The 25,472-nt window shown below is 49.4% G+C and overlaps 1 protein-coding gene and 1 pseudogene across 3 annotated transcripts in view; both read left to right on the top strand.

Annotated features, from left to right (window-relative positions):
• The window catches only part of KIAA1755 (KIAA1755 ortholog), a 137,488-nt gene that overhangs the window by 55,261 nt on the left and 56,755 nt on the right, over positions 1-25,472 (top strand). For all 3 annotated transcript variants that reach the window (XM_075349806.1, XM_075349805.1, XM_075349807.1), the window contains exons 6-7: positions 24,403-24,489; positions 25,049-25,165. In XM_075349806.1, coding sequence (XP_075205921.1) covers positions 24,403-24,489; positions 25,049-25,165 — 204 coding nt within the window. The remainder of the gene's footprint in view (positions 1-24,402; positions 24,490-25,048; positions 25,166-25,472) is intronic.
• Positions 23,550-23,858, top strand: LOC142310520 (large ribosomal subunit protein eL37 pseudogene; annotated as a pseudogene).

Consider the following 25,472-nt stretch of genomic DNA (forward strand, 5'->3'; position numbering starts at 1 on the left):
ACAAAAACATGTTCAGAAATACAATTATATTTATAATATGGGCTGAAAGTGCACACTCCCAGCTGCAATATGAGAGTTTTCACATCCAAATCGGAGAAAGGGTTTAGGAATCATAGCTCTGTAATGCATAGCCTCCTCTTTTTCAAGGGACCAAAAGTAATTGGACAAGGGACTCTAAGGGCTGCAATTAACTCTGAAGGCGTCTCCCTCGTTAACCTGTAATCAATGAAGTAGTTAAAAGGTCTGGGGTTGATTACAGGTGTGTTGTTTTGCATTTGGAAGCTGTTGCTGTGACCAGACAACATGCGGTCTAAGGAACTCTCAATTGAGGTGAAGCAGAACATCCTGAGGCTGAAAAAAAGAAAAAATCCATCAGAGAGATAGCAGACATGCTTGGAGTAGCAAAATCAACAGTCGGGTACATTCTGCGAAAAAAGGAATTGACTGGTGAGCTTGGGAACTCAAAAAGGTCTGGGCGTCCACGGATGACAACAGTGGTGGATGATCGCCGCATACTTTCTTTGGTGAAGAAGAACCCGTTCACAACATCAACTGAAGTCCAGAACACTCTCAGTGAAGTAGGTGTATCTGTCTCTAAGTCAACTGTAAAGAGAAGACTCCATGAAAGTAAATACAAAGGGTTCACATCTAGATGCAAACCATTCATCAATTCCAAAAATAGACAGGCCAGAGTTAAATTTGGTGAAAAACACCTCATGAAGCCAGCTCAGTTCTGGAAAAGTATTCTATGGACAGATGAGACAAAGATCAACCTGTACCAGAATGATGGGAAGAAAAAAGTTTGGAGAAGAAAGGGAACGGCACATGATCCAAGGCACACCACATCCTCTGTAATACATGGTGGAGGCAACGTGATGGCATGGGCATGCATGGTTTTCAATGGCACTGGGTCACTTGTGTTTATTGATGACATAACAGCAGACAAGAGTAGCCGGATGAATTCTGAAGTGTACCGGAATATACTTTCAGCCCAGATTCACCCAAATGCCGCAAAGTTGATTGGACGGCGCTTCATAGTACAGATGGACAATGACCCCAAACATACAGCCAAAGCTACCCAGGAGTTCATGAGTGCAAAAAAGTGAACATTCTGCAATGGCCAAGTCAATCACCAGATCTTAACCCAATTGAGCATGCATTTCACTTGCTCAAATCCAGACTTAAGACGGAAAGACCCACAAACAAGCAAGACCTGAAGGCTGCGCCTGTAAAGGCCTGGCAAAGCATTAAGAAGGAGGAAACCCAGCGTTTGGTGATGTCCATGGGTTCCAGACTTAAGGCAGTGATTGCCTCCAAAGGATTCGCAACAAAATATTGAAAATAAAAATATTTTGTTTGGGTTTGGTTTATTTGTCCAATTACTTTTGACCTCCTAAAATGTGGAGTGTTTGTAAAGAAATGTGTACAATTCCTACAATTTCTATCAGATATTTTTGTTCAAACCTTCAAATTAAACGTTACAATCTGCACTTGAATTCTGTTGTAGAGGTTTCATTTCAAATCCAATGTGGTGGCATGCAGAGCCCAACTCGCGAAAATTGTGTCACTGTCCAAATATTTCTGGACCTAACTGTATATATATATATATATATATATATATATATATATATATATATGTCTATAACAAAAATCATACATGAACTACACAATACGTAAATTCTAGAATACCCAATGCGTAGAATCGGGCCACCTTCTAGTGAATAAATAATGAAATACTGGATGTTGTATTACAGCATTATTACAAATTGCACATGGCAGATTCAGACCCAATTTCAGAATCGCATCAAGACCCAGTAGCTTCCGGTAACACCTCTGATTTACAATGATGCAATGATCGCATTCAATAATAATGACCAAAGGTATATATGACATCTGAGGATGACCTGAATGTGGACGAATTTGTAAAAAGTACAAATATAAAATGCCCAGCATATGAGCACTGCGGACATGAAAGGGTTGGGGCCAAATTCAGACAGACAAAATGTTAACTCAGTTTGGGCACTTGCACATTCTTATATTTTAACTCTGGGGCTGTAATAGAAGTACCGTATTTTTGGGATTATAAGATGTATTTTTCCTCCCAAAAATTTGGGAGGAAAATGAGGGGTGTGTTTTAAAATTCTTAAAATCCGAATGTAGCTTACCGGGGGGTGGTGGAGATGGGTCACAGGAGGCTGGGGGAATGCTGTGTGCTGTTGTGCGGCGGGCAGTGAGGTCTGTGCAGCAAACAGCGGCAATGTTGTGTGGCGGATAGTGAGGTCTGTGTGGCAGGCAGCGGCTCTGTTGTGCGGCGGGCAGTGATGTGTGTACATCAGGCAGCGGTTCTGTTGTGGGGCGGGCAGCTGCTCTGTTATGCGGCGGGCGGTGAGGTCTGTACGTCAGGCAGCGGCTCTGTTGTGCGGTTGGCAGTGAGGTCTGTACGTCAGGCAGCAGCTCTGTTGTGCGGCGGGCGGTGAGGTGAGGTCTTTGCGGCAGGCAGCGGCTCTGTTGTGCGGTGGGCGGTGAAGTCTGCGGCGGGCAGCAGCTCTGTTTTGCAGTGGACAGTGAGGTCTGTGCGGCGGGCAGTGAGGTCTGTGCGGCGGGCAGTAAGGTACAAGCCATTCTGAAGATGTCTGCAGTGAGGGCTTCAAATAATGGCGCCCAGAGTCGGCATGTGCGCAGATGGAGCTCTAAGTTCAAGCTTTCATCTGCGCACGCGCTGACTCCGACCGCCATTTCTTTAAAGCCCGCACCACCGAAATCTTCGGAATGTCCCGTGACTCACCACCCGCAACGAGCAGCAGCACAGAGAAGCGCCCACTACCTAGGTACAGAGCAGCGCCGGTTGACCTAGGACGGCGCCGCAGCCCCCAGTGAACATCTGGGCCCCCCTCTACACCGCAGCAGCATCACCGTACTCCAGCACTGCCGCTGCCTTGTGACCTCCGTTCCACCACAGCTGCTGGCTCCCGGTAAGACACCACACTATAAAACAGACCCCATATATTTTTTTTCTCTCTAAATTTGGGGTGCATCTTATAATCCGGTGCGTCTTATAATGCAAAAAATACAGTATATAGTAATTCCATAGGACTTTAATATGGTTCACTAACTAAGTTCACATGTCCAGTAATCATTTGTTACTACAGATCCTGCAGAGATCCGTTGGCAATAGAGTTGTGCTAATGTCGCGGGCGGAGGAGGGGACGCCGCGCTCTCCCTCTGCTGCTCGGGTCCGGCCGCCGCGGCTGCTGCGGCCTGCTGCTGCTCGGTGGCTCGAGCGATGAGCCGGATCCCGGGGACTCTAGCGGCGCTCCTCGCCCGTGAGTGAAAGGGGGTAGTTGGGTGTGGGGATGGTTTATTGTCCGTGACGCCACCCACGGTTGTGGTGATTTATTGGCACCACCGCTGCTCTGTATGGGGATCCCGGGAAGGGTGGTATGGAGCAGCCAGTTGTTGTGTTGCCCCTCCGTGGGTAGGGGTTGGTGATCCAGGGGTCCAGTGAGGAGGTGGAAGATGCAGGGCTTGGTGGGCGCAGGGACGCGGGGGCAGCGCTGTGCCTTGCGGCACTGTGGTACTCACTCAGCCTGAGACGTTGACACAGTTTTACGGTAAACCACACGGCTGGAAAGACGGTTCCCACGGACGGCTGCACTTGCTCTCCCAGTAGGTAACGGTGATGTCCCTTTGACCTGCACCTAGTGTTTCTGTGTTGGTAGCGATGGGTTCCCACCGGTAACCCGCTCCCCGGCTTGGATATGGGCCGGAGGAGCCCTGCTTTGCCCGCAGACGCTGGCCCCGAGGAACTGGTGCCCTGGCGGTGGCGGTGTTCCTCCTTAATGGTTGGACTTTTGCCTTCAGTCGGGACTTGGTTGTTGGGGGATCGACGTCCCCTTCACTGACGGATTTGGCAAATTATGGCGACTCCTAGCCTTGCCGGGGTCCGAGAGGCCCCTGCCCTGGTGCTGACTGTCCTTCGTATACTGCTCCAGACCGCCGGGCCACTACCCGTCCGCGGTCCTTCCAGCAACCTCCGAGCAGTCCCCCTCCAGACAATCACCGCTGTTGCTGACCTTGCTGACACTGTCCTGCACTAAGCCGGACTAACTTCAGGGCTTTCTAAGCTCACTTTTACTCTTTTATTTTTTGCTCCACTACTACTTCACTTTCACTTAGCTCCTCTACCACTTCCTTCTACTTTCACTTCCCTCACTGTTCTGCCTGGTTCCTCCCGCCTCCAGGGCTGTGTACTCCTCGGTGGGCGGAGCCAACCGCCTGGCCCACCCCCTGATGTGAACATCAGCCCCTGGAGGAAGGCAACAAGGATTTTAGTAGCTTTGGTGTTCCTAACTGGGATGTAGGGTGTGGTGGTGTGATGACCTGTGACCCCTGGCTTGCCCAGGGCGTCACATTCCCCCTTAGCAAAATGCAGACCGTCCGCGGGCTACCCGTCCAACACCGGTTTTATTTTCTGTAAATGTATAAAAGGTAACATATAAATCATAACATCATCCCACAACGGGAGGCACATTTCTTAAACGGTTTTACGGGTACGGTTTCCGCTCTCTCCCACCCAAGCAACCTGGCCCTGATGCTGCCCCTAAAGCCCAGGCAGCACCCCTTGACCTACAGTCCAGCACCAGTTACCCGAGCGGGATCTGTCCTTCCCCTCCAGAGGGTAGCCACCGGTTCCTGTGGTGGCAGCCTGCTCTGCTGAGGGCCCTCCCTCCAACCTGCATCTCTGGAGGCGGCAACTGCGGAAACCGGTACAGTAAAACAACTTATTTACAAGCCACTTAACGTTTGTGGGTGCCCTGCAAGTTCACGGGCTTGTCCAAGGATAGTTCCCATGCAAAACAACTTTTTAAACGGTCCCCACGGGGACAACGGTGCCGGCTCAGGCCGGTTCAATCACTGTAAATCAGGTCAAGTACACGGTAATCATTTTGCTTATCATCACTTTAAACTTTCAAACACTTTTAAACATGAACTCACACAGACTTCCTGACCCCCCTCTTTAAAGGACAGTCTCCCTGTACCTAAGTGGGGGTCTACCTAGGTTGGGACGGGTGGACCTTCGGGGTCCGGTGTCAGTGGGGCTATGCAGTGGGGCAGAGGGAACAACCGGTTCCTCTTCCCTTCTATCGTGTGGGGCAGGCGGAGGCATAGGGGAGCTGGGTACAGGTTCATCCCTGGGCACTGGCACTGGTTCTGGCTCACGGTCGACCGCTTCCACCACTTCTTCATCCACATGTTGTGGGAACAGTATCACTGGAAGAATCACCGCGTCGTTCTGTGTAGGCCAGTCTGCTGGGAAGTCACCCATCACAGTGTGGATCACCTCTTTTTCCTTCTCTGCTGGTGGAGGAACTGTTTCATCTGCCGTTGCCCTCAATGCTGGTGGGCACCTTTTCAGATGGTCCCGGGAAACCGTGGCCAAAGTGCCCCCTTGGTCACGACTGATCTGGTAGGCCTTCCCATCTTCCCACCCTGTGGGTTGCATGACGTATGGGATTGGTTCTCATTGATCATCCAGCTTGTGGGTCTTCCTCTTCCGCTTTAACACCACATCTCCTGGCTGGAAAGGGCCCGCAGATGCTTTCTGGTTGAATCGCTGCTCTTGCTGTTCTCGACTTCGACTTAGGTTCTTCTCCACATATTCCTGAATCTGCCGGTATTGTGCTCTCCGCCGAGTTTCCCATTCAGCTGTCGAAGGGAGTGCTTCCGGGGACTCCAACCCTATTTCCAGGTCCACCGGCAGGCGGCCGGGACGAGCCCTCATTAGGTATGCTGGGGTGCACTTTGTCGAGCTGGACGGGATATTGTTGTACATATCGACCAAGTCGGGTAGCTTATCCGGCCACAGGTTCCGCTCTTCCCAGGACCAAATGGTTCATCTTCTCACACATGCCGTTGGTCTGGGCATGGTAAGGGGTGGTCCGGATCTTCTTACAGCCGTACAACTGGCAAAACTCGTGGAACACCTCCGCTTCAAAAGCCGGGCCTTGGTCAGTAAGCACTTTTTCTGGATATCCATGTGGGCGGCAGAAATAAGCCTGGAACGCTCGAGCAGCAGTTCTGCCAGTTAGGTCCTTGACGGGGACAACCACCATGAATCTTGAATAGTGGTCTACGATGGTCAACGCGTAGGCGTACCCACTTCGGCTGGGGGTGAGCTTGACATGGTCTAGGGTGACCAGTTCCAGCGGCTGATGTGTGATGATTGGGTGCAGGGGTGCCCTCTGGCTGGTCTCGTCCTTCCTCCTCAGCGTGCAAGAGCCACACTCCCGGCACCAGGCTTCTACCGACTCTCGCATCCCACTCCAGTAGAACCGCTCTCTCAACAGCATCTCCAGCTTTTTCCACCCGAAGTGCCCGGCACCATCATGGTATGCCCGCAAAACAGTAGCCACATCAGCTTGGGGAATAACCAACTGGCAGATTTTCTCACGAGTCTTCGGGTTGATCAGCTCACGGTACAGCTTCCCTTGATGTAGATACAGCCACTTCCGTTCTTTCCACAAGCGCTGGGCTTCAGCCGGGGCGGCAGGGTCTATCCCAACAGCACCTTGTTCCACCAGGGTCTTGACGAGGCGGACAGCCGGCGCCTGGTTTTGAGCTTCCTGCCACTCTTGACTGGGCCGTGGGTCCAAGTCCACCCGTTGTTGGTGTACCTGTATCCTCTCGGTTGAGGGCCGGTGAAATGCAGGCAACTCGATCTCCTCGAGGTCATCATCCTCGCACCCTTCTTCTGACAAATGGGGCATTCGGGAGAGTGCATCAGCATTAATGTTGACACGACCAGCACGGTACTTGATGGTGAAGTCATAGTTGGCTAGCCGGGCCACCCACCGCTGCTCCAACGTGCCCAACTTGGCCGTATCCAGGTGAGTCAACGGATTGTTGTCCGTGAAAGCGGTGAATTTTGCTGCGGCCAAGTAGTGACGGAACCTCTCCGTGATAGCCCATACCAATGCCAGAAGCTCGAGCTTGAAGGAGCTGTAATTCTCCGGATTCCTTTCAGTTGGCCGAAGCTTCCGGCTAGCATAAGCAATCACTTTCTCTTTCCCATCCTGGACCTGGGACAGGACTGCTCCTAGCCCCACATTGCTGGCGTCTGTGTAGAGGATGAACGGGCAGCCATAGTCGGGATACGCCAGGATCTCTTCTCCGGTCAAGGCCACTTTCAGCTGGCAGAAGGATTCCTCATGCTTTTCTTCCCACACCAGTGGGGCTCCGATGGGTCTACCACCTTTGGTCTGTCACACGAGGAGATCTTGCATGGGGGCAGCCATCTTCGTGTACCCTTTGATAAAGCGCCGGTAGTACCCCACCAGACCCAGAAACTGCCTTACTTCCCTCACGGTGGTTGATCTTGGCCAGCCCTGGATGGCAGTGATTTTCTCAGGGTCAGGGGCAACACCTTCTGCACTCACCACGTGCCCCAGGTACTGCACTCTGGGTTTCAGCAGGTGGCACATAGAGGGCTTCAACTTCATCCCGTATTTGGCAAGGGACGCAAACACTTCGGCCAGGTGCTCCAGATGGGCTTCATACGTCTGGGAGTAAACAATCACATCATCCAAGTACAATAGGACGGTCTCGAAGTTTAGGTGTCCCAGACAGCACTCCATCAGCCGTTGGAAGGTTCCTGGGGCATTGCACAGCCCGAACGGCATACTATTAAATTCACAGAGCCCCATCAGGGTGGTGAAGGTGGTTTTCTCCCGATCTTCCGGGGCCACGGCCACTTGCCAGTACCCACTGGTGAGGTCAAGGGTAGAGAAGTAATTTGCAGTTCTCAGCGCGGCCAAAGACTCTTCAATCCGGGGCAGTGGGTAGGCATCTTTATGCGTGATCTGATTAATCTTCCGGTAGTCCACACACATCCGCATGGTACCATCCTTCTTCTTGACCAGTACCAACGGAGCGGCCCAGGGACTACAGCTGTCCCGAATAACCCCTGCCTCCTTCATATTCCTCAACATATCTTTGGCACACTGATAATGTGCAGGGGGAATAGGCCTGTACCTCTCTTTGATAGGGGGGTGTTCCCCGGTCGGGATATGGTGTTGAACCCCCTTGATCTGCCCGAAGTCTAGTGGGTGTTTGCTGAAAACCTGTTCGTACTCCCGCACCACCCTGTATACCCCTGCTTTGTGATGTGTAGGGGTATCGTCAGTGCCCACGTGTAGCTGTTGGTGCCACTCATTTACCTCCCCTTGCAGCGGGGAAGTGCTGGTAGTAGGTGGGGGGACGGAGGGACTGGCTTCATGGATGGTGTGGGGATCTAGGGTGAGTAGCTTGGCAATGGTGGCATACCGGGGAAGCCTGACTTCTTCCTCCCCACAGTTCAACACCCTCACGGGCACTCTCCCCTTCTTCACGTCTACCACCCCTCGGGCGGCCATTACCGTGGGCCAGTGCTCAGAGGGTATGGGCTCCATCATGGCAGGGTAGTCACGCCCCTGAGGCCCTACCGCTGCTCTACACCAGATCATCATCTCACTCCTAGGGGGCACAAGCAACGGGGCCACATCCATCACTCTCACTCCACCAATCTCTCCTCCTGTTGAGTTTACATGCTGGCGGTACATCAAGGCTCGGATCTCTCGCTGCACAGCTCTCTGTCGGCTCCCCGCCGCCGTGGCGGCCAGCTGCTGCAGTAGGGCCAACACATCACCCATACAGTGCTCCATCACATTGGTTCCTAGCACTATCTTCGGGTTATGATCACTGGGTTCATTCATGATCACAATCATACCCTGGTGTTGCAGTTCAGCTTGCCCTACCGTCATAGCCACCTATTTATATCCCACTTGGGTCAATGGGAGTCCATTGGCAGCAATTAGCGTTATACTAGTATCTGGGGGTGCCAGCTCGTCTATCCCCCAATACTGCTGGTACAACGTATAAGGTATGGTAGTTACCTGGGATCCAGTGTCCAAGAGAGCCATCACCGGTATGCCGTCCACAACCACGGGAATGATGGGTCGGGCCCCGATATACCGGTCCCGCCAGTCCGGGGGGCCACGGGGTTCTACTCCTGAGGGTTGGCCCGGGGCCCCAGGGGTTGCTCGTTTAACGGGCACTCTTGGATGTAATGCCCAGGCTTACGGCACTTGTAGCAGATGGGAGGCCTGCCCCGCGGGTTGCTATTACTTCTCCGCTGCATCTAGGGGACATCTTCAGGGCTGTCGGCAAGCTGTATCTGTGCTGAAGGCTGAGATCTGGTCAACAGTTGGAGTGCAGCAAGAATCTTGGCGAGGTCTCGGTCCATGCGACGGACCTGGGCTGCCAGTTCCTCCATAGTGCTGCTTGGGGCTGCAGGTGTTGGAGAGGTTGGTAGGGCAGGGGCCACCACCACGGGAGCTGTCTCGATGGGCCACGGGGCTGGCTCCAGGGCTTCTGAGGCTGGGGGCTGTAATGCTTTAATGGCCCGTTCCTTTAACACAGCAAAGTCCACATCAGGGTGTTCCAGGGCCCACAGCCGGAGTTGTTTACGATCTTCAGGGGACCTCATCCCCTGCGCAAATTGCTCTACTAACATCTTGTTGCTATCCGCCTCATTAATAGGGTTCACCCGCTTCAGCGTGCGGAGGGCGGCTTGCAGACGTAAAGCATAGTCCCGAATGCTATCCACAGCCCGTTGCCGGCACTGGTAAAACTGCATCCTCAGCTCAGCTTCAGTCCGGGTCTCAAAGGCAGTCTGTAGCTTCTCAAAGATGGTGGCTACAGAGAGCCGGTCCCCCTCGGCCCAGGTCTCCGCTTCCTGCTCAGCCGCACCGGTTAACTGGCCTAGCACTATCGCTGCACGTTGCTTATCAGTCAGGGGGTACAGTTCTAGCAACGGGTTAAGCTTTTTCCGGAAGGCCTGTAAGGCATCCGGTTTCCCGTCATACTGCGGTAGCCAGGCAGCTCCGGGCGCATAGGGCAAGGAGAACGGCATGACCTGAGCGAGCGCGGGGGCCGCGGCACCTCCCGCCAGTGCGGCCGGGACCTGGGCAGGCCCATTCCCATCCGCGGGTACCACTGCGGCTGCGACCACCGCTCCTCCAGCGGCTCCGTCGGGTGCAGAAATCTTGTTTCCGTCCCCCTTAGCTTCTTTCCGGCCCCTCCTTTATTGGGGCGGAGTTTTGGCCTTCGCGCCTCTGCTACTCGAGAAGACGCTCGAGCGGGAACTTTTCGCGCCAAAGATGGCGACTTCTGGAAATTTTCAGCCGGATACCTCCGGCGGTTACAAGGCGCACCTCTACCCAACGGCAGAGCGGTAAGATCCTGTTCGTGACGCCAAGTTGTCGCGGGCGGAGGAGGGGACGCCGCGCTCTCCCTCTGCTGCTCGGGTCCGGCCGCCGCGGCTGCTGCGGCCTGCTGCTGCTCGGTGGCTCGAGCGATGAGCCGGATCCCGGGGACTCTAGCGGCGCTCCTCGCCTGTGAGTGAAAGGGGGTAGTTGGGTGTGGGGATGGTTGTGGTGATTTATTGGCACCACCGCTGCTCTGTATGGGGATCCCGGGAACGGTGGTATGGAGCAGCCAGTTGTTGTGTTGCCCCTCCGTGGGTAGGGGTTGGTGATCCCGGGGCCCAGTCAGGAGGTGGGAGATGCAGGGCTTGGTGGGCGCAGGGACGCGGGGGCAGCGCTCTGCCTTGCGGCACTGTGGTACTCACTCACCCTGAGACGTTGACACAGTTTTACGGTAAACCACACGGCTGGAAAGACGGTTCCCACGGACGGCTGCACTTGCTCTCCCAGTAGGTAACGGTGATGTCCCTTTGACCTGCACCTAGTGTTTCTGTGTTGGTAGCGATGGGTTCCCACCGGTAACCCGCTCCCCGGCTTGGATATGGGCCGGAGGAGCCCTGCTTTGCCCGCAGACGCTGGCCCCGAGGAACTGGTGCCCTGGCGGTGGCGGTGTTCCTCCTTAATGGTTGGACTTTTGCCTTCAGTCGGGACTTGGTTGTTGGGGGATCGACGTCCCCTTCACTGACGGATTTGGCAAATTATGGCGACTCCTAGCCTTGCCGGGGTCCGAGAGGCCCCTGCCCTGGTGCTGACTGTCCTTCGTATACTGCTCCAGACCGCCGGGCCACTACCCGTCCGCGGTCCTTCCAGCAACCTCCGACCAGTCCCCCTCCAGACAATCACCGCTGTTGCTGACCTTGCTGACACTGTCCTGCACTTAGCCGGACTAACTTCAGGGCTTTCTAAGCTCACTTTTACTCTTTTTTTCTTTGCTCCACTACTACTTCACTTTCACTTAGCTCCTCTACCACTTCCTTCTACTTTCACTTCCCTCACTGTTCTGCCTGGTTCCTCCCGCCTCCAGGGCTGTGTACTCCTCGGTGGGCGGAGCCAACCGCCTGGCCCACCCCCTGATGTGAACATCAGCCCCTGGAGGAAGGCAACAAGGATTTTAGTAGCTTTGGTGTTCCTAACTGGGATGTAGGGTGTGGTGGTGTGATGACCTGTGACCCCTGGCTTGCCCAGGGCGTCACACTAACACAACTTTTTTCTCCATTGTTAAAGAACTGATGACTGCCGGGTCCGTTTTTTTTATTAACACTGAAGTCTATGGAGAATGGATCTATTAACTGACTGGCCAGAACTATTAGTGCACATCTAGATGCAGTGTGGTGCAGGGCGGTAGTCGATTGACTCCAGATGCCCCGACACACTACATGAAAGACCTGCTCCTGGCTGGGTATGTGGACTTGTGTGGTATTGTCACTACGCCCATGCAGGCCGCATATTGCTGCTGACATTAGCTGGCCAGGACCGGATGACGACTCGTTTCCACAAGGAAACCACCAGTTCAGTTTTAACAACATCATTTTACTTCATGATATATCTTCATCAATACACATCCTCCAGCATGGTTCAGTTCTACAGAGCATATGGAGACACATCCTCAGTTCCCAGTGGGTGTTTTACAATCTTATTGGTCCTGTGACTCCCAGCACAACCCACCCTAATGCTAGAGTCCAATTTATGGCACTCACTTTCCCTTTATGCAGCTCCACGTCCAGTCTCTTTGTAGAGGAGGGGGTCAGGGGTTTAGCCATTATATACAGACTAGCTATAGTACCCGGGCTTTGCCCGAGATAGTAGCTGTCTCTTTTCCAGTCTCTGTCTGTCTCTCTGTCTCTGTCTGTCTCTGTATCAGTCTCTCTGTCTGTCTCTGTATCTGTCTTTCTGTCTGTGTCTCTATCTCTGTGTCTGTCTGTCTCTATCTGTCTGTCAGTCTTTTTCCCCCTCTATCTCGTTCCAGGTCTGTCTTTTTCCCCGGCTCTCTCTTTCCCCGTCTGTCTTGTTCCAGGTCTGTCTCATTCCAGGTCTTTCTCTTTCCCCGTCTGTCTTTTTCCCCGTCTGTCTTTTTCCCCGTCTGTCTTTTCCCCCGTCTGTCTCTTTCCCCCGTCTGTCTCTTTCCCCCGTCTGTCTCTTTCCCCCGTCTGTCTCTTTCCCCGTCTGTCTCTTTCCCCGTCTGTCTCTTTCCCCGTCTGTCTCTTTCCCCGTCTGTCTCTTTCCCTGTCTGTCTCATTTCAGGTCTGTCTCGTTCCAGGTCTTTCTCGTTCCATGTCTGTCTCTGTCTCTTTCCCTGTCTCTTTACTTGTCTATGTCCCTTTACCTGTCTCTTTACTTGTCTCTGTCTCTTTCCCTGTCTCTTTACTTGTATCTGTTTCTTTCCCTGTCTCTTTACTTGTCTCTGTCTCTTTCCCTGTCTGTCTCTGTCTCTTTCCCTGTCTCTTTCCTTGTCTCTGCCTAAGTCCCTGTTCTCTTTACTTGTCTCTGTCTCTTTCCTTGTCGCTTTCCTTGTCTGTCTCTTTCCCTGTCTGTCTGTCTCTTTCCCTATCTGTCTTTGTCTGTCTCTCTGCCTTTTTCCCTGTCTTCCTGTCTCTTTCCCTGTCTGTCTCTCTTTCTGTCTCTTTCCCTGTCTGCATGTCTCTTTCCCTGTCTGTCTGTCTCTGTCTGCTTCTGTCTATCTCTTTGACTGTCTGTCTCTCTCTATCCATCTCCCCACCGACATCTTATTCCCTCACACATAAGCTTATTTATTTTGTTCCTATAGCAACCAATTACAGCTCCTATTAATAACCTAATAGCTCGCAGCTCCATTGACTTTAATGGAGGCGGGTTTTTTGGAGTGTAACTGTAAAGCACGGGGTTAAATTTTCCCGTGAAAACATAGTCTATGAAGTTCCCTGGGTCACATGGGGTGTCTGTGCAAAATTTCGTGATTGTAAATGCGACGGTGCAAATTCCTTTAGCGGACATACACACACACATATACACATACACACATGCATACATACACTCAGCTTTACATATTAAACTAGCTTAAACTTGTGCTCCCAGATGCTTCCGTATCCATGTCTCTTCTCCTCGTAGAGGACGGGGTAAAGAGTAGCCAGTAGACTCGGAGTAGGGCTTTGTGCTATCCGACACTTGGAGAGGCGTCGCCCACGAAAGCCAACTTCGCTCATGTAACAGTCCATCCTGTCCCATTAACTTTTAGGCTTGAGGCCTTGTCGCTGAAGCTCCATCCTCCGGACCCTTCTGCCTGGGGCCACTTCATTAGAAAGCAAGTCTCTAGCTTCAGTGTTGCTTTATGTTCTATGTCTCGGTCAACAATTCAGGATCACGCTATCTCCTATATGGACTCCTTTCTCCTGCCACAGGTCAACGAGTGCATGTGGCCTCAATGATCCATAGACTTTACATCCGAGTCTTCACTAACTTTCTAGAAGGAACCGTCTCTCTCCATATGAACTAACCCCTCCTGTTGTGGGCTAGTACCAATATTTAATTACTTCTTGCCCTACAGTCTGGCAGTTACATACAAATACTGCTATACTTTGTACATTACAACGGGACATATTAGAACACATCACATTACCATCATAATAACACAAGATATATCACACTTTATACCACTGTTCACATGTCACAATATTTACAAAAGACGCAGCACACAAGTTACATGACACTACAATAACATGACTGCAGTCTTCAGGTAAAGGATTGTGAGACAGCAACAGTCTACCATCTCATATAGACATCTCTAGATGCCTCATATGTCTGGCAAATGGAGTCTCGTCACCCATTCAGCACTCCAGAGAGCTGGTTGTACAGAGGGCCTTCTGTGCCTGGGCCTCTCTCCTCTGTAGTTTATGGAAATTGTGAAACATTAGGCAGTAAGCACAAGACTCATGACCTATTGTAGCATTGTGCATTCTTCACCTCTTCTTTAGGGCCTCTTCACACAGTGTTGTTTTACTAGGATTTGGAAGTGGATGTTACTGCAAATCAATATTTTAAAGAAGTGCTTTAAACACTCTTTGAATAAGTTTCCTACTTGTTTACTTAGGAAAAGTTAAAAAAAAAACAGCTCTGTGTGCACTATAGGAGCTTTTCCCTTTAAAATCAGTTGGAGTTGTATTCAAGGAATATTTGACGTGCACAAATTGTTTATTTGATGAGATTTTACATCAATATATGTTGGGTTGCTTTCACACTGCGTTCCTCTCCCTGTTCTCCCTCTCCATCAAGCTTCTGTCTGAACCCCCTGCAAATCGGGTTTCGGACGTATGAGCCGACGGGCCGAGTGCCTATAAGGCTATGTGCCCAAGGGGCTCTGTACCCGCGGATTTTGTAGCGGAAAACCTGCGGATTTGTCTGGATTTTCTAGAGAAATCCGCAGGTTTTAGCAAATACAGAAACTCCCCATGTTATCCTATGGGACATGGGCAGTGCTATGTCCATGCTGCGGTATGTGAGGCTGTGGAATATGCTGCGGATGTCCCGCAGCCACACATAATGCATGTCAATTATTCCTGCAGAAATATCTGCGGATATCCCGCCTCTCCACTATGGAGATAGAGGCCAGGACTTCCGCAGATAAGTCGCATGAATGTCCGCAGGTTTACCGTAGCTATTTTGCTGGAATCCCACAGCTATGTATAGCTGCGGATTCTGGAAATCAGCTGCGGGAAACCTCCGGACTTACCTGCGGATATATCCGCGGGTACAGAGTCCTGTGGGCACATAGCCTAATAGTGTAGACGAAGTCACCTTGTGATCTGTCGTGCACCATTTTCAGAAGTATGTGTCTATTCGAGGTGGACACTCAGAAGTAGTAGATTACATCTGTGTGTCCGCCTCCAGTAAGTGTACCACCCCGCGCTCAGCGGCAACCAGCCTCTCAGATCCAGACTCGCCGGGTGGTGGCTCGAGTATCTCCGGACCCAGGGGGGGGGCCGTGGTCCACTTCGATCTGAAAGGGGACTGATGCTTTAAGGGGACGTAGGTGTACGGCCGGAGCCGTGTTTGAGTTTGTGACGCCACCCACGGGCTGTGGTGAAGGTGGACACCACCGCTGCAGTTACTGAGCACCCGGGGGAGATGTTGCGCAGCAAGATGTTAACCCCTCCGTGGGTAGGGATGGTGGCCCCGGGACCCGTTGGGTTCTGTGTGATGGGCGGTGCAAGGAGGTGCGCGGCCGGAGGGCTCTGTTGTACTCACGATTAGTAACACACACAAGTCTCTGGTAAACCAAGATGATGGTGGTCGGTGCCCGCAGCCAGCTGCGTCTGGTCCCCCCCCGGTTGGTGGTCTCTTCCTTTCTCCTGCACCGCATTGTGTATCAGTGGGCTGCCTGCGCTTCAGCGTCAGGAGTCCGCTCCCCGGCATTGTGGATGTCGGGAGAGCCCATTTCCCGCAGACGCTGGCCCGTGGGATCTCTCTGCCTGTGCGGTGGCTTTCTATCCCCCTTGTTGGGCTGTTGCCTTCAGTCGGGACTTTGGGTGGGAATGGACCTATAGTCCTAGCCTCAATCAGTTAATTAACTCGGTCCAGTAGCTTCTGGAACTCGTTTCAGGGTCTGAGTACCCCCTTTGTGCTCCGGTTTCCAGTCGGTTCCCCGGGTCCGTACCGGCAGGCCACTACCCTGTCCCGGTCCACCATGGTTCCACCGAGCCATCTTCCTGGCTCCTGCAGGCTGAGGCCACCGTATGCCTCCTAGCCAAAGGTGCCCGGGCTCCAACCCAGACACCTGTCAGACTGCTGCAGACCTGGGCACAGGCCTGCCTCCACTTTCCTTGAACTCCACTCCTCAACACCTCCAAACTGAAACTCCACTGTGTTTCCTGCCTTAGGCTCTCTGAACTCCACGATGGGGGTGGCCAACCGCCTGGCTCCACCCCCTGGTGTGAACATCAAGCCCTGAGGGAGGGGACTAGGGTTTTGGTGGTTGGCTGCTGACATCTTGTTAGGGGACAGGTGTTGTGCGGGGCACTAACTGTGACTACCTGGCTAGTCCAGGGCGTCACATAAGCGCAGGGGCGTAACTACCGCGGTCGCAGAGGTCACCATTGCGACCGGGCCCGCGGCAGGTTAGGGGCCCGACGCCCGCCTTGCAGATAAACAGCCGCTCCTGTCAGTGAGAGAGGAGCTGCGCTGTTCCTGCACTTTGAATAGAAGCGGCCATGCAGCGCTGAGCTCTGCCCTCTCCAGCCTCTGCCTGTCACATCGGTCTCCTCGGGCTCTGTGTGCGGTGTACTGTATAGTGTGCTGCCGGCCATTGCAGAACGTAAATTAGGTGAGTGGCAGCAGTGCAATCTGACTGGCGCATAGTCTGTGAGGCAGCACTTACCCTGCCTCCTCGTCCCAGCAGCGTCCGCACAGCTGTATATTTACTCTTTCTCCTCCCCCTCGCTCTGTGCAGTGACCGACAGCGTCTGTGCATTTATTTACTTATGTGCGACCATGTGGAGAGGGGTGAACTCCATGACAGGAAAGTGCAGCTGATGTTTTTAACGTTGTATCGTATCTTAATGTAAACCATTCACGGTGCTGCTTTGGACACTATGGGATTTGGTGGTGGGGTGGGGGATGAGGAGGATGAGGCTGATAAGGTGATTGGGGTCCCCAGCCCACAGAATCAGCCACACTGTGAGCAGTGGGGAAGTGTTTGCAGCAGTTTGTTGAAAGCAGCACAGCCAGGTCCTGTATCTAAATACAGCTAAATTACTGTGCATTGCTCAGCTACATACACAGAAGACCTTGTGCACATGTTGCTTGTTTCACTCGTTTTTCCTTGCTTTTATAATCAATACAAGCAAATCCTGACATGTTGTGCGCACGTTGCTTCTTTTTTCCTTGCAGTTTTTGTTGCTGAAAAAAAGAAGCAGCATGTCAACTGTTTCTGTGTTTTTCCCGCTTTTTCATCAATTGACTTCAATGGAGTCGGTGAAAAACGCAGGAAAATATGCATGTGTAATGCCCATGTTATTTTCTGCACATAAAACGCAACGTGGGCACATAGCCTAAAGTACATTTGATGCAGTATGTCCTGGGAGCGTGTTTTATCTTTACAATACATGAGCTAACTTGAGCAAACAATAGTTGGTGGATGGGATGAGGAGAGCAGGTAGGGGCATAATGATCACAAATATAGAGATCATTACCGGGCCCAAAAGCACAGAGGACACACCAACCCTAGCTCCTACTTCAGCTGGATGTGTGTCTGAGGGCGCATATCCAGCTGAAATGCATCACAGCACAAAGACACACCGGGTCCCTGCACTGCAATACACATTGTCAGCCAAACAGTGGCTGGCAGACAACGTCCATACCATGACTGGGGGCAGCGCATGACAGTGTTGTCATCCGTCATGGCACGAATGCCGATGTCAGCTGCAGGCCACTCCGCGCTCGCTACAGAGGACACTGGGAGACGTGGGAGCTAAGGAAAGATGAGTAGAATTTTTTTGAAAAAAATATTTTTTGAATTATGCATTAGAGATAGTCCCGGACCATATATACCAGAATAGGGGACATATATACCAGGATAGAGGACATATATACCAGGATTGGGGACATATATACCAGGATTGGGGACATATATACCAGGATTGGGGACATATAGGGCTCGTGCGCACGTTGCGTAATTGCATGCATTTACGCTGCGTATTGCACTGCAGCGTAAATGCATACGTCCTGCGTCCCCTGCACAATCTATGAAGATTGTGCATGACACGTGCGCACAATGCTTTTTTTAACCCAATTTTTTCGATTTGGGTGCCAAAATTTTGACCCAAATCCGTGCGTTCAAATCGCTGCAGAATATTCAGCATGTACGTGCGCACGAGCCCATACACCAAGATAGGACATACAGTATATACTAGGATGGGGGACATATATGCCAATATGAGGAACATATACACCAGAATAGAGGACATATATACCAGGATATGGACCATATACACCAGGATGAAGAACATGTATACCAGGATGGGAGACATATATACTACGATGGGCCCAGGATTGGATAAATATATACCAGGATGGGAACGTTACATGCTATGTATACCAGGATATGGGACATATATACGAGCATGGGGGACATATGTACCAGGTTGGGGACATTACTACATAATGAAGGGGGGAAGGGGCAATCAATATGTCTTTTATATGATTTAGAACACTACAGATGCCCATTAATCTGATCATTGTCCGGGGGGGGCCCAGGTCCAAATTTCGCACCAGGGCCCATCGCACTCTAGTTACGCCACTGCATAAGCGTATACCTCCGCAAAATGGTGCACGACGGCTGCACCATTATAGTCAGTGGCCCAGTCGGTGCCTACATCCGAAACCCATTCTGCAGGGGAAGGAAGCCTCAATGGGGTCACTGAACAGGGATAGGAATGCAATGTGAAAGCAGCCTAAGCCAAAACCCGGAGAGGAACAATCAGAGGAAAAGTATAATAGAAACACGTCACCACGTCTGCATTTATCACCCACTCCTTGTTTTGGCTACAAATACTGAGGTAAAAAACTCACCAAATACTCAACGTGAGCACGTGGCCTTACCCTGCCTCAGCTAAACATGTGTAATGCCAATAATAATGGAAACACATCGGAGCAAAAAATTAGAAAATGAAGTTCCCTTCTCAGTCAGATGCCTCCAAAGATCACGGTCCACAGGTGGATTGGTTGGTAAATCCGAGTGTAATCTTCAGATAGTAGCAATATGACTAAAGGAACATAATAGGGTAAGATATTTTAAACAGTAGCTGTTGGTTTATTTATTTTATTTTTTTCATAAATCAATAATTCACTTGAAAATTTAAATTGTTGTAATATATCTTATCAGAGAAATCTGTTTCTTTCTCCTCCTGGATTGATCACTTATTCTAAAAAATTTGTGTATAAAATCTGTATTCAGTGAATACAAACTTTCCCATTACTAAAATCAGAAATGACAGTTTGTACTTATAAAGCTCTATGGAGAACTTGGAACAGAATGTCTGTGCCTTCCTCCAGCATTTCCCTCCTCCTCACTCACCCATCTCCACAGAATTTTAAAAACACCAACTGGCATCTTCTATCCTAGTAATGGGGAAGCTGGTATCATTGAATACAGATTTTACCGATTTTACCCATGGCTTTGCACGTTGCGACATCGCAAGCCGATGCTGCGATGTCGCATGCGATTGTCCCCGCCCCCGTCACAGGTACGATATCGTGTAATAGCTGGCGTAGTGAAAATTATCGCTACGCCAGCTTCACATGCACTCACCCGCCCTGCGACCGTCGCTCTGGCCGGCGACCCGCCTCCTTCCTAAGGGGGCGGGTCGTGCAGCGTCATAGCGACGTCACATGGCAGGCGGCCAATAGCGGCGGAGGGGCGGAGATGAGCAGGATGTAAACATCCTGCCCACCTCCTTCCTTCCGCATATCCTACGGAAGCCGCAGTGACGCCGGTAGGAGATGTTCCTCGCTCCTGCGGCTTCACACACAGCGATGTGTGCTGCCGCAGGAACGAGGAACAACATCGGACCGTCGTGTCAGCGTAATTATGGATTACGCCGACGCTGCACCGATGATACGATTACGACGATTTTGCGCTCGTTAATCGTATCATCTAGGCTTTACACAGTACGATGTCGCATGCGATGCCGGGTGTGCGTCACTTTCAATTTGACCCCACCGACATCGCACCTGCGATGTCGTAGTGTGCAAAGCCGCCCTTAGAGTGAAAAATGAATCCAGGAGAAGAAAGAAGCCGATTTCTCTGATAAGATATATTACAAAGTTGATTATCTTCCTGTTTACTATTAATTTAGGAAATAAAAATTAAAATGATGGTTACTCCTCAATTCATGGTATTAAAGAGCAAATTAGCAGTGGTCTGCATTCAATATGACAGCTTATCTTATATTTATAAAGAAATACAACAGACACAAGTGCATTTATTTGTAGAAATGTATCACCCTACACCCCACTACCCTATCTGAATAAATCCAATAAAATAGAGTTGAATCAGAACATCACTCGCATTACTATGAATAGCTTTCTCCTGGGCTCTTTGTCGCCCCCTGCTGAGTAAAAAAGTGACATGCAATCTGGGAATGTTTGGCCTTTATATAAAAAATTAAAATTATAGAGTTTTCTAGGGAAGAAAAGTTCATCTATTTTGTTTTTAAAAATGTCCACAATTTTACAAAATAATGGAGCGGCTTAGTGAGAGTAACATCGCTACCAGCCATTTATCACTTTTATTATAACTTGCAGAAAATAAATTGCTGACAGCAGGTGTACAGTAGATTTGTGCTTTTGGCACATGGACGAGCAAAGATGTCTTTTTCTTTTGTACAGTTAGTTTGTATTTTATGTCAGCCTGCCTTTTTGATCAACTTTAGGCTAAGATCATATGTACATGTTCCTATAGTCATCTGTTAAAATGGATCCATTGGGAAACTGATTTCTGCCAGATCAAGATTTTTAACATGGGAGTCTATGGACAACGGATCCATTACCGGATTGCTATTTAGCCATTCGTTGTACTTGCATTTGTAACGGATGCCTTACAAATAGCCGATTAAATAGCAATTCATTAACAGATCCTTTACAAATGGACGATAAATAGCAATCCGTTAACGGATCCTTTACAAATGGACGATAAATAGCAATCCGTTGACGGATCGGTTGTCGATAGACTCAATATGTTAAAAATGTATCCGGCCGACATCTGTTATTTAACAACGGACAAAAAAGTTGTGAGAACTTTTTTGCAAACGGTTCTCTAACGGAGCCATGATAACATTAACTACAGAACATTTGAACCCAGCCTTAGGCCCCCTTCACACGCATGTGAAAAAAACGAACCGTTTTTCATGGACGTATTAAAGGGATGGTTTGCCCCCTGTGTGCCGTATTTGTGGCACATTCCTGTTCTCCGTGTGTTATACATAATAACACACTGAGAACGGAAAGCCCCGCCTTACCTGTTTCTTCTGGAGTTGTCTGTGGTGCTGAATGACAGTGTCCGGCACAGGCCACGCCCCGCTGACGCTGCTTCCGGCCCCCAGTGAAGAAGATGCGTTGTTCAAATTCACTGGGAGTCGAATGCAGGTGACAGCCGCGGCAGAGACTGCAGGGATGGTGGAGGTGAGAGGTGAGGTTTTTTTTTTTTTTACAATGACACGTGTGTTTCTCCGGCGAATGTCACATGGGACCGCATCCACACTACATCCGTGTGGTACGTGTGCAGGCCGCGTAACACCCGTGCTGCCGGAGAAAAACGGACATGCCGCCGTATGGAGCACACGGGCTCACGTCTGCTCCACACGGAGGCACGGGCCAATGGCTAAACACGTGCGTGCACATAAACCCATTGATTTTAATGGGTATACGTGTGCCCGTGTCTCCGGTACATGCGGGAACGGACCTAGCACGTACCGGAGGCATGGACGCGTGAAGGGGGCCTTAGCCTGACTTTGAAGGTCACCTATGGATAAACCGTCATTGTAAATTTTCCGCAGTCTATCCCATCCCGCTCACTGGCATAACTTTCTGCTGCCATTGACACATAAACTGACATTAGACATAGTTTAGTATGGGAGGGATTATCCACTAATGAGGGAGTCTTCTTTTCTTAACAGATAAAAAGGATTTTATTGAGGAAGACTACTTTTAATTGCAAACCAGGGTTTTTAATGACAGCCGCAGTGCGGTTAGCGTGGCTGATCCTGTCTAGCATTGATTGCATGCTGGCAATTGTGATGGGTAATTACTGCATAATTATATCAAATCAGACTATTGTCTGCTTGGTTTGACTGATTGAGGAACTAACAGATCACTTCTTCCTATAGAATGTATTTAGTAGAGGATTTTTTTTAATCAGCCCTTTATCTCTCGGCTTTAGGAAATCTGTTTTTATTTTATATTTACATAAAAGGCAAGTATTATTTTCCCTTTCGCCCATGACAGCACCACCTGAGAGATAGGTTGTGCTGTCATGGGCTTCTGAAAATCCCATTACCGGTAAGTAATTAAGATTTTCCCGTGAACCATTACCACTCACTGAGTCGTATTGTAAAGGTGTGGCCTTTCTTAAATTTATATATGTAAAACTGTGGAAAAAGAAGCGCAAATAGGGTATTACCCCAATACAATGGGGTGAGGGGGGGGAGTGAATACTCACCAGATGTAGTTGTGCAAGTCACAACCCCTTAAACAGCATGCAAATAATTGATCCAGGCAGCAGCCACCCGACGGCAGATAACAGAGAATAGTAGAGATAGGTGATAATGCCGCGCCACAGATCACTCCTGGAACAGTAAGATTAACGTATCTTTATTGGCATAGGTCTACGCGTTTCAGGAGCACCGCTCCCTTCCTCAGGACCGTGAAGAACCAAGAGACATCAAATCCTCGTGAAGAACCAAGAGACATCAAATCCTCGTGAAGAACCAAGAGACATCAAATCCTTGAAGGATTTGATGTCTCTTGGTTCTTCACGGTCCTGAGGAAGGGAGCGGTGCTCCTGAAACGCGTAGACCTATGCCAATAAAGATACGTTAATCTTACTGTTCCAGGAGTGATCTGTGGCGCGGCATTATCACCTATCTCTACTATTCTCTGTTAAATTTATATATAAAACAGATATCACAATGCAGCAAGTAAACACTTAACTCAAACAATCCCACAGAATTTGTATCAGGTGTCATATTACCCTTTTCTGCATCATGCTATTTTTGATAATTTAGCAAAGGCTAGATTTTAATTGCATTTTAGGAATATGGTGATGTCCCATTCCTCTCTAGTTTTTTCTACTTTTTTCCCAAATCCAAAATAAAATGTAAAAACTGTATATCTTATATTCTTTTTTTACTTTTTGTATTTATTATTTTATATGATGTAACTATTGATATCACTTGCAGAAAGATTAAATCTAGCAAGTCAATCTTCATAAGAATTCTTCTTAATTAAATTCCAAAAAGCATTCCTAAAAATGAAGTCGCAGCTCCATAGACAGTAATAAAAAATACAGGCAGATACGTTTCTGCTGTATCTTCATCATGGTACATCATTGTATTTATATAACTTACCTTAGGTTTAGAGATATCACTAACCCTAGACCTAATCCTATCCCTAGTCTTAAGCCTAGTTTTAGTAGCCCTAATTCTAACATTAACCTTAAGCATAACAGTAACTTTAACCCTAACCCTACTCATGGTTAGAAAAGTATAAAAATGTTGACCGTAGGGGAAGATGACGAAGGGAACATCGTCATTCGTAAAGCGCCGCAATAAGACGCACACTCTGTGCCGTCACTGCGGCTCCAACCATCTCCAGAAGTCCACCTGTGGAAAGTGCGGATACCCAGCCAAGCGCAAGAGAAAGTACAACTGGAGTGCCAAGGCGAAGAGACGCAACACCACCGGCATCGGCCGCAGATTCAAAAATGGATTCCGTGAAGGCACAACACGCAAGCCCAAGAGAGCCACAGTGGCGGCTTCCAGCTCATCCAAAAGACACAAATTTGTTAAAATAAATGTGGTGGAAAAAAATTAAGAATCTGCCCCTGTTATACATAAAAAATAAATAAATAAATGTGACTGCATCTCTTAGTAATGAATGAAGACAATATTAAGTCATATACACTGTACATAATGCTTTTAGAGTTTTAGATCTTTTCATATGCAACTTACAATCAATACTGTCTTCATTCATTACCTGTTCAGCTTGACACCTCAGTTACTGCCTATGCACAGTGCAGCAGACAACATAAGTTTGTCAACTACTCCTGCACCCTGGAAATGCAAAGTTGACTTCATTTTATCTCGACTAATGTACTGGGCGACCACTCCAAGAAGAATTGGTGCTTTCCAGTGTCAATTAATAGATTGTGAAGGCCAACAAGGGGGTGGAATTTTGCGCCCCACATAGACTTTGGCTCCCGAGCAACCACCCATGTGCCCAAAAGTCTTCCCTCTGGCCCGAATACTATACCACTGAGCCTGGGAGCTAGATATAAGTAACCTGGTGGTTAGACGCAAGATGTCTGAAACAGAAGGAAACTGTACTTACCCCCTGATTATCTCCTTTAACTCTTCAGGCTTCTTCTCCTGGTTCTATCCAGAGCACTGTCGTTCTTGTAGAAAAGGAAACCGCTCCCCAGCTGGATAGAATACCTGGACTACAGGTAAGTCCTCAGATTGTCTCTCCTTTCTAAATATCTGCATTTGTATGAGATACAATTACGGTATGTTTTGTCGCTATCTTCACCCACTACCATTTAAAGGGAATCTGTCAGCAGGTTTTTGCTATGTAACCTGACAGCAGCATGATGTAGTGACAGTTATGATAGTCACAGTTTTCTCTGCTGCTGATCTAGCAGAAGTCAGATGCTGAACAGTGTGCACCCCCACACACCACAGATTGGCAGCTCCTATCTACATTGTATATTGACAGAAAGTTGCTAATCAGTGGTGGTGCGAGGGAGTGGTTGGACCATGAGACACGAGATACTTAGTCTTGTGGGGATAATCTGCTGATAAAATACTGACTTTATTGAAACAGTAAAACACAGTCTAGTAAGTGACATATCGCAGGAATCAGTCTCTTCCACTACATCATGGTGCTCTCAGATTACATAGCAAAAACCTGCGGACAGATTCACTTTAAGCCAGTTTGCTCTAAAAAAGTTAATGTTGTTTTTTCCTAACAAGATGGTTGCTTTTCCTGAATGTTTACATCTATAGGTGGAAGTCCTGACTTCACTGAAATCTCTGGGCAGATATGTGGACATTGGACAGCTGACCTGGGACCTTGGAGGCACCTATCCCTACTGCCACAGCGAGTGGGTCCAATTTTATCAGGTGCCACTGCCTGCTAACACTAAGTTGCAGCTTAGTATTTCTTTTGTATGATCTGATGTCTTGAGTGCTCCTAAGTGCAGTGTCTCTGGTGCGAATGTCCAAAACCTTGATCAGTAAGGCAGCTTTCAGGAATACGCTTGTTATCCTGCATTTACTTGGGTTGTAGTATATGTTCTTGAAGCTCAATCCCTCTTACATGTTCTTTTCTGTGTGATGTTACACCAGCAGAAACATTATAGCTAAGGATATACAAGACTTTGTAGTAAGGAGGAAAACCTTTACTGTTCTGCTGCTTTGTGCCAAGGTA

This window comes from Anomaloglossus baeobatrachus, chromosome 5, assembly GCF_048569485.1.
Source record: "Anomaloglossus baeobatrachus isolate aAnoBae1 chromosome 5, aAnoBae1.hap1, whole genome shotgun sequence".
NCBI lineage: Eukaryota > Metazoa > Chordata > Amphibia > Anura > Aromobatidae > Anomaloglossus > Anomaloglossus baeobatrachus.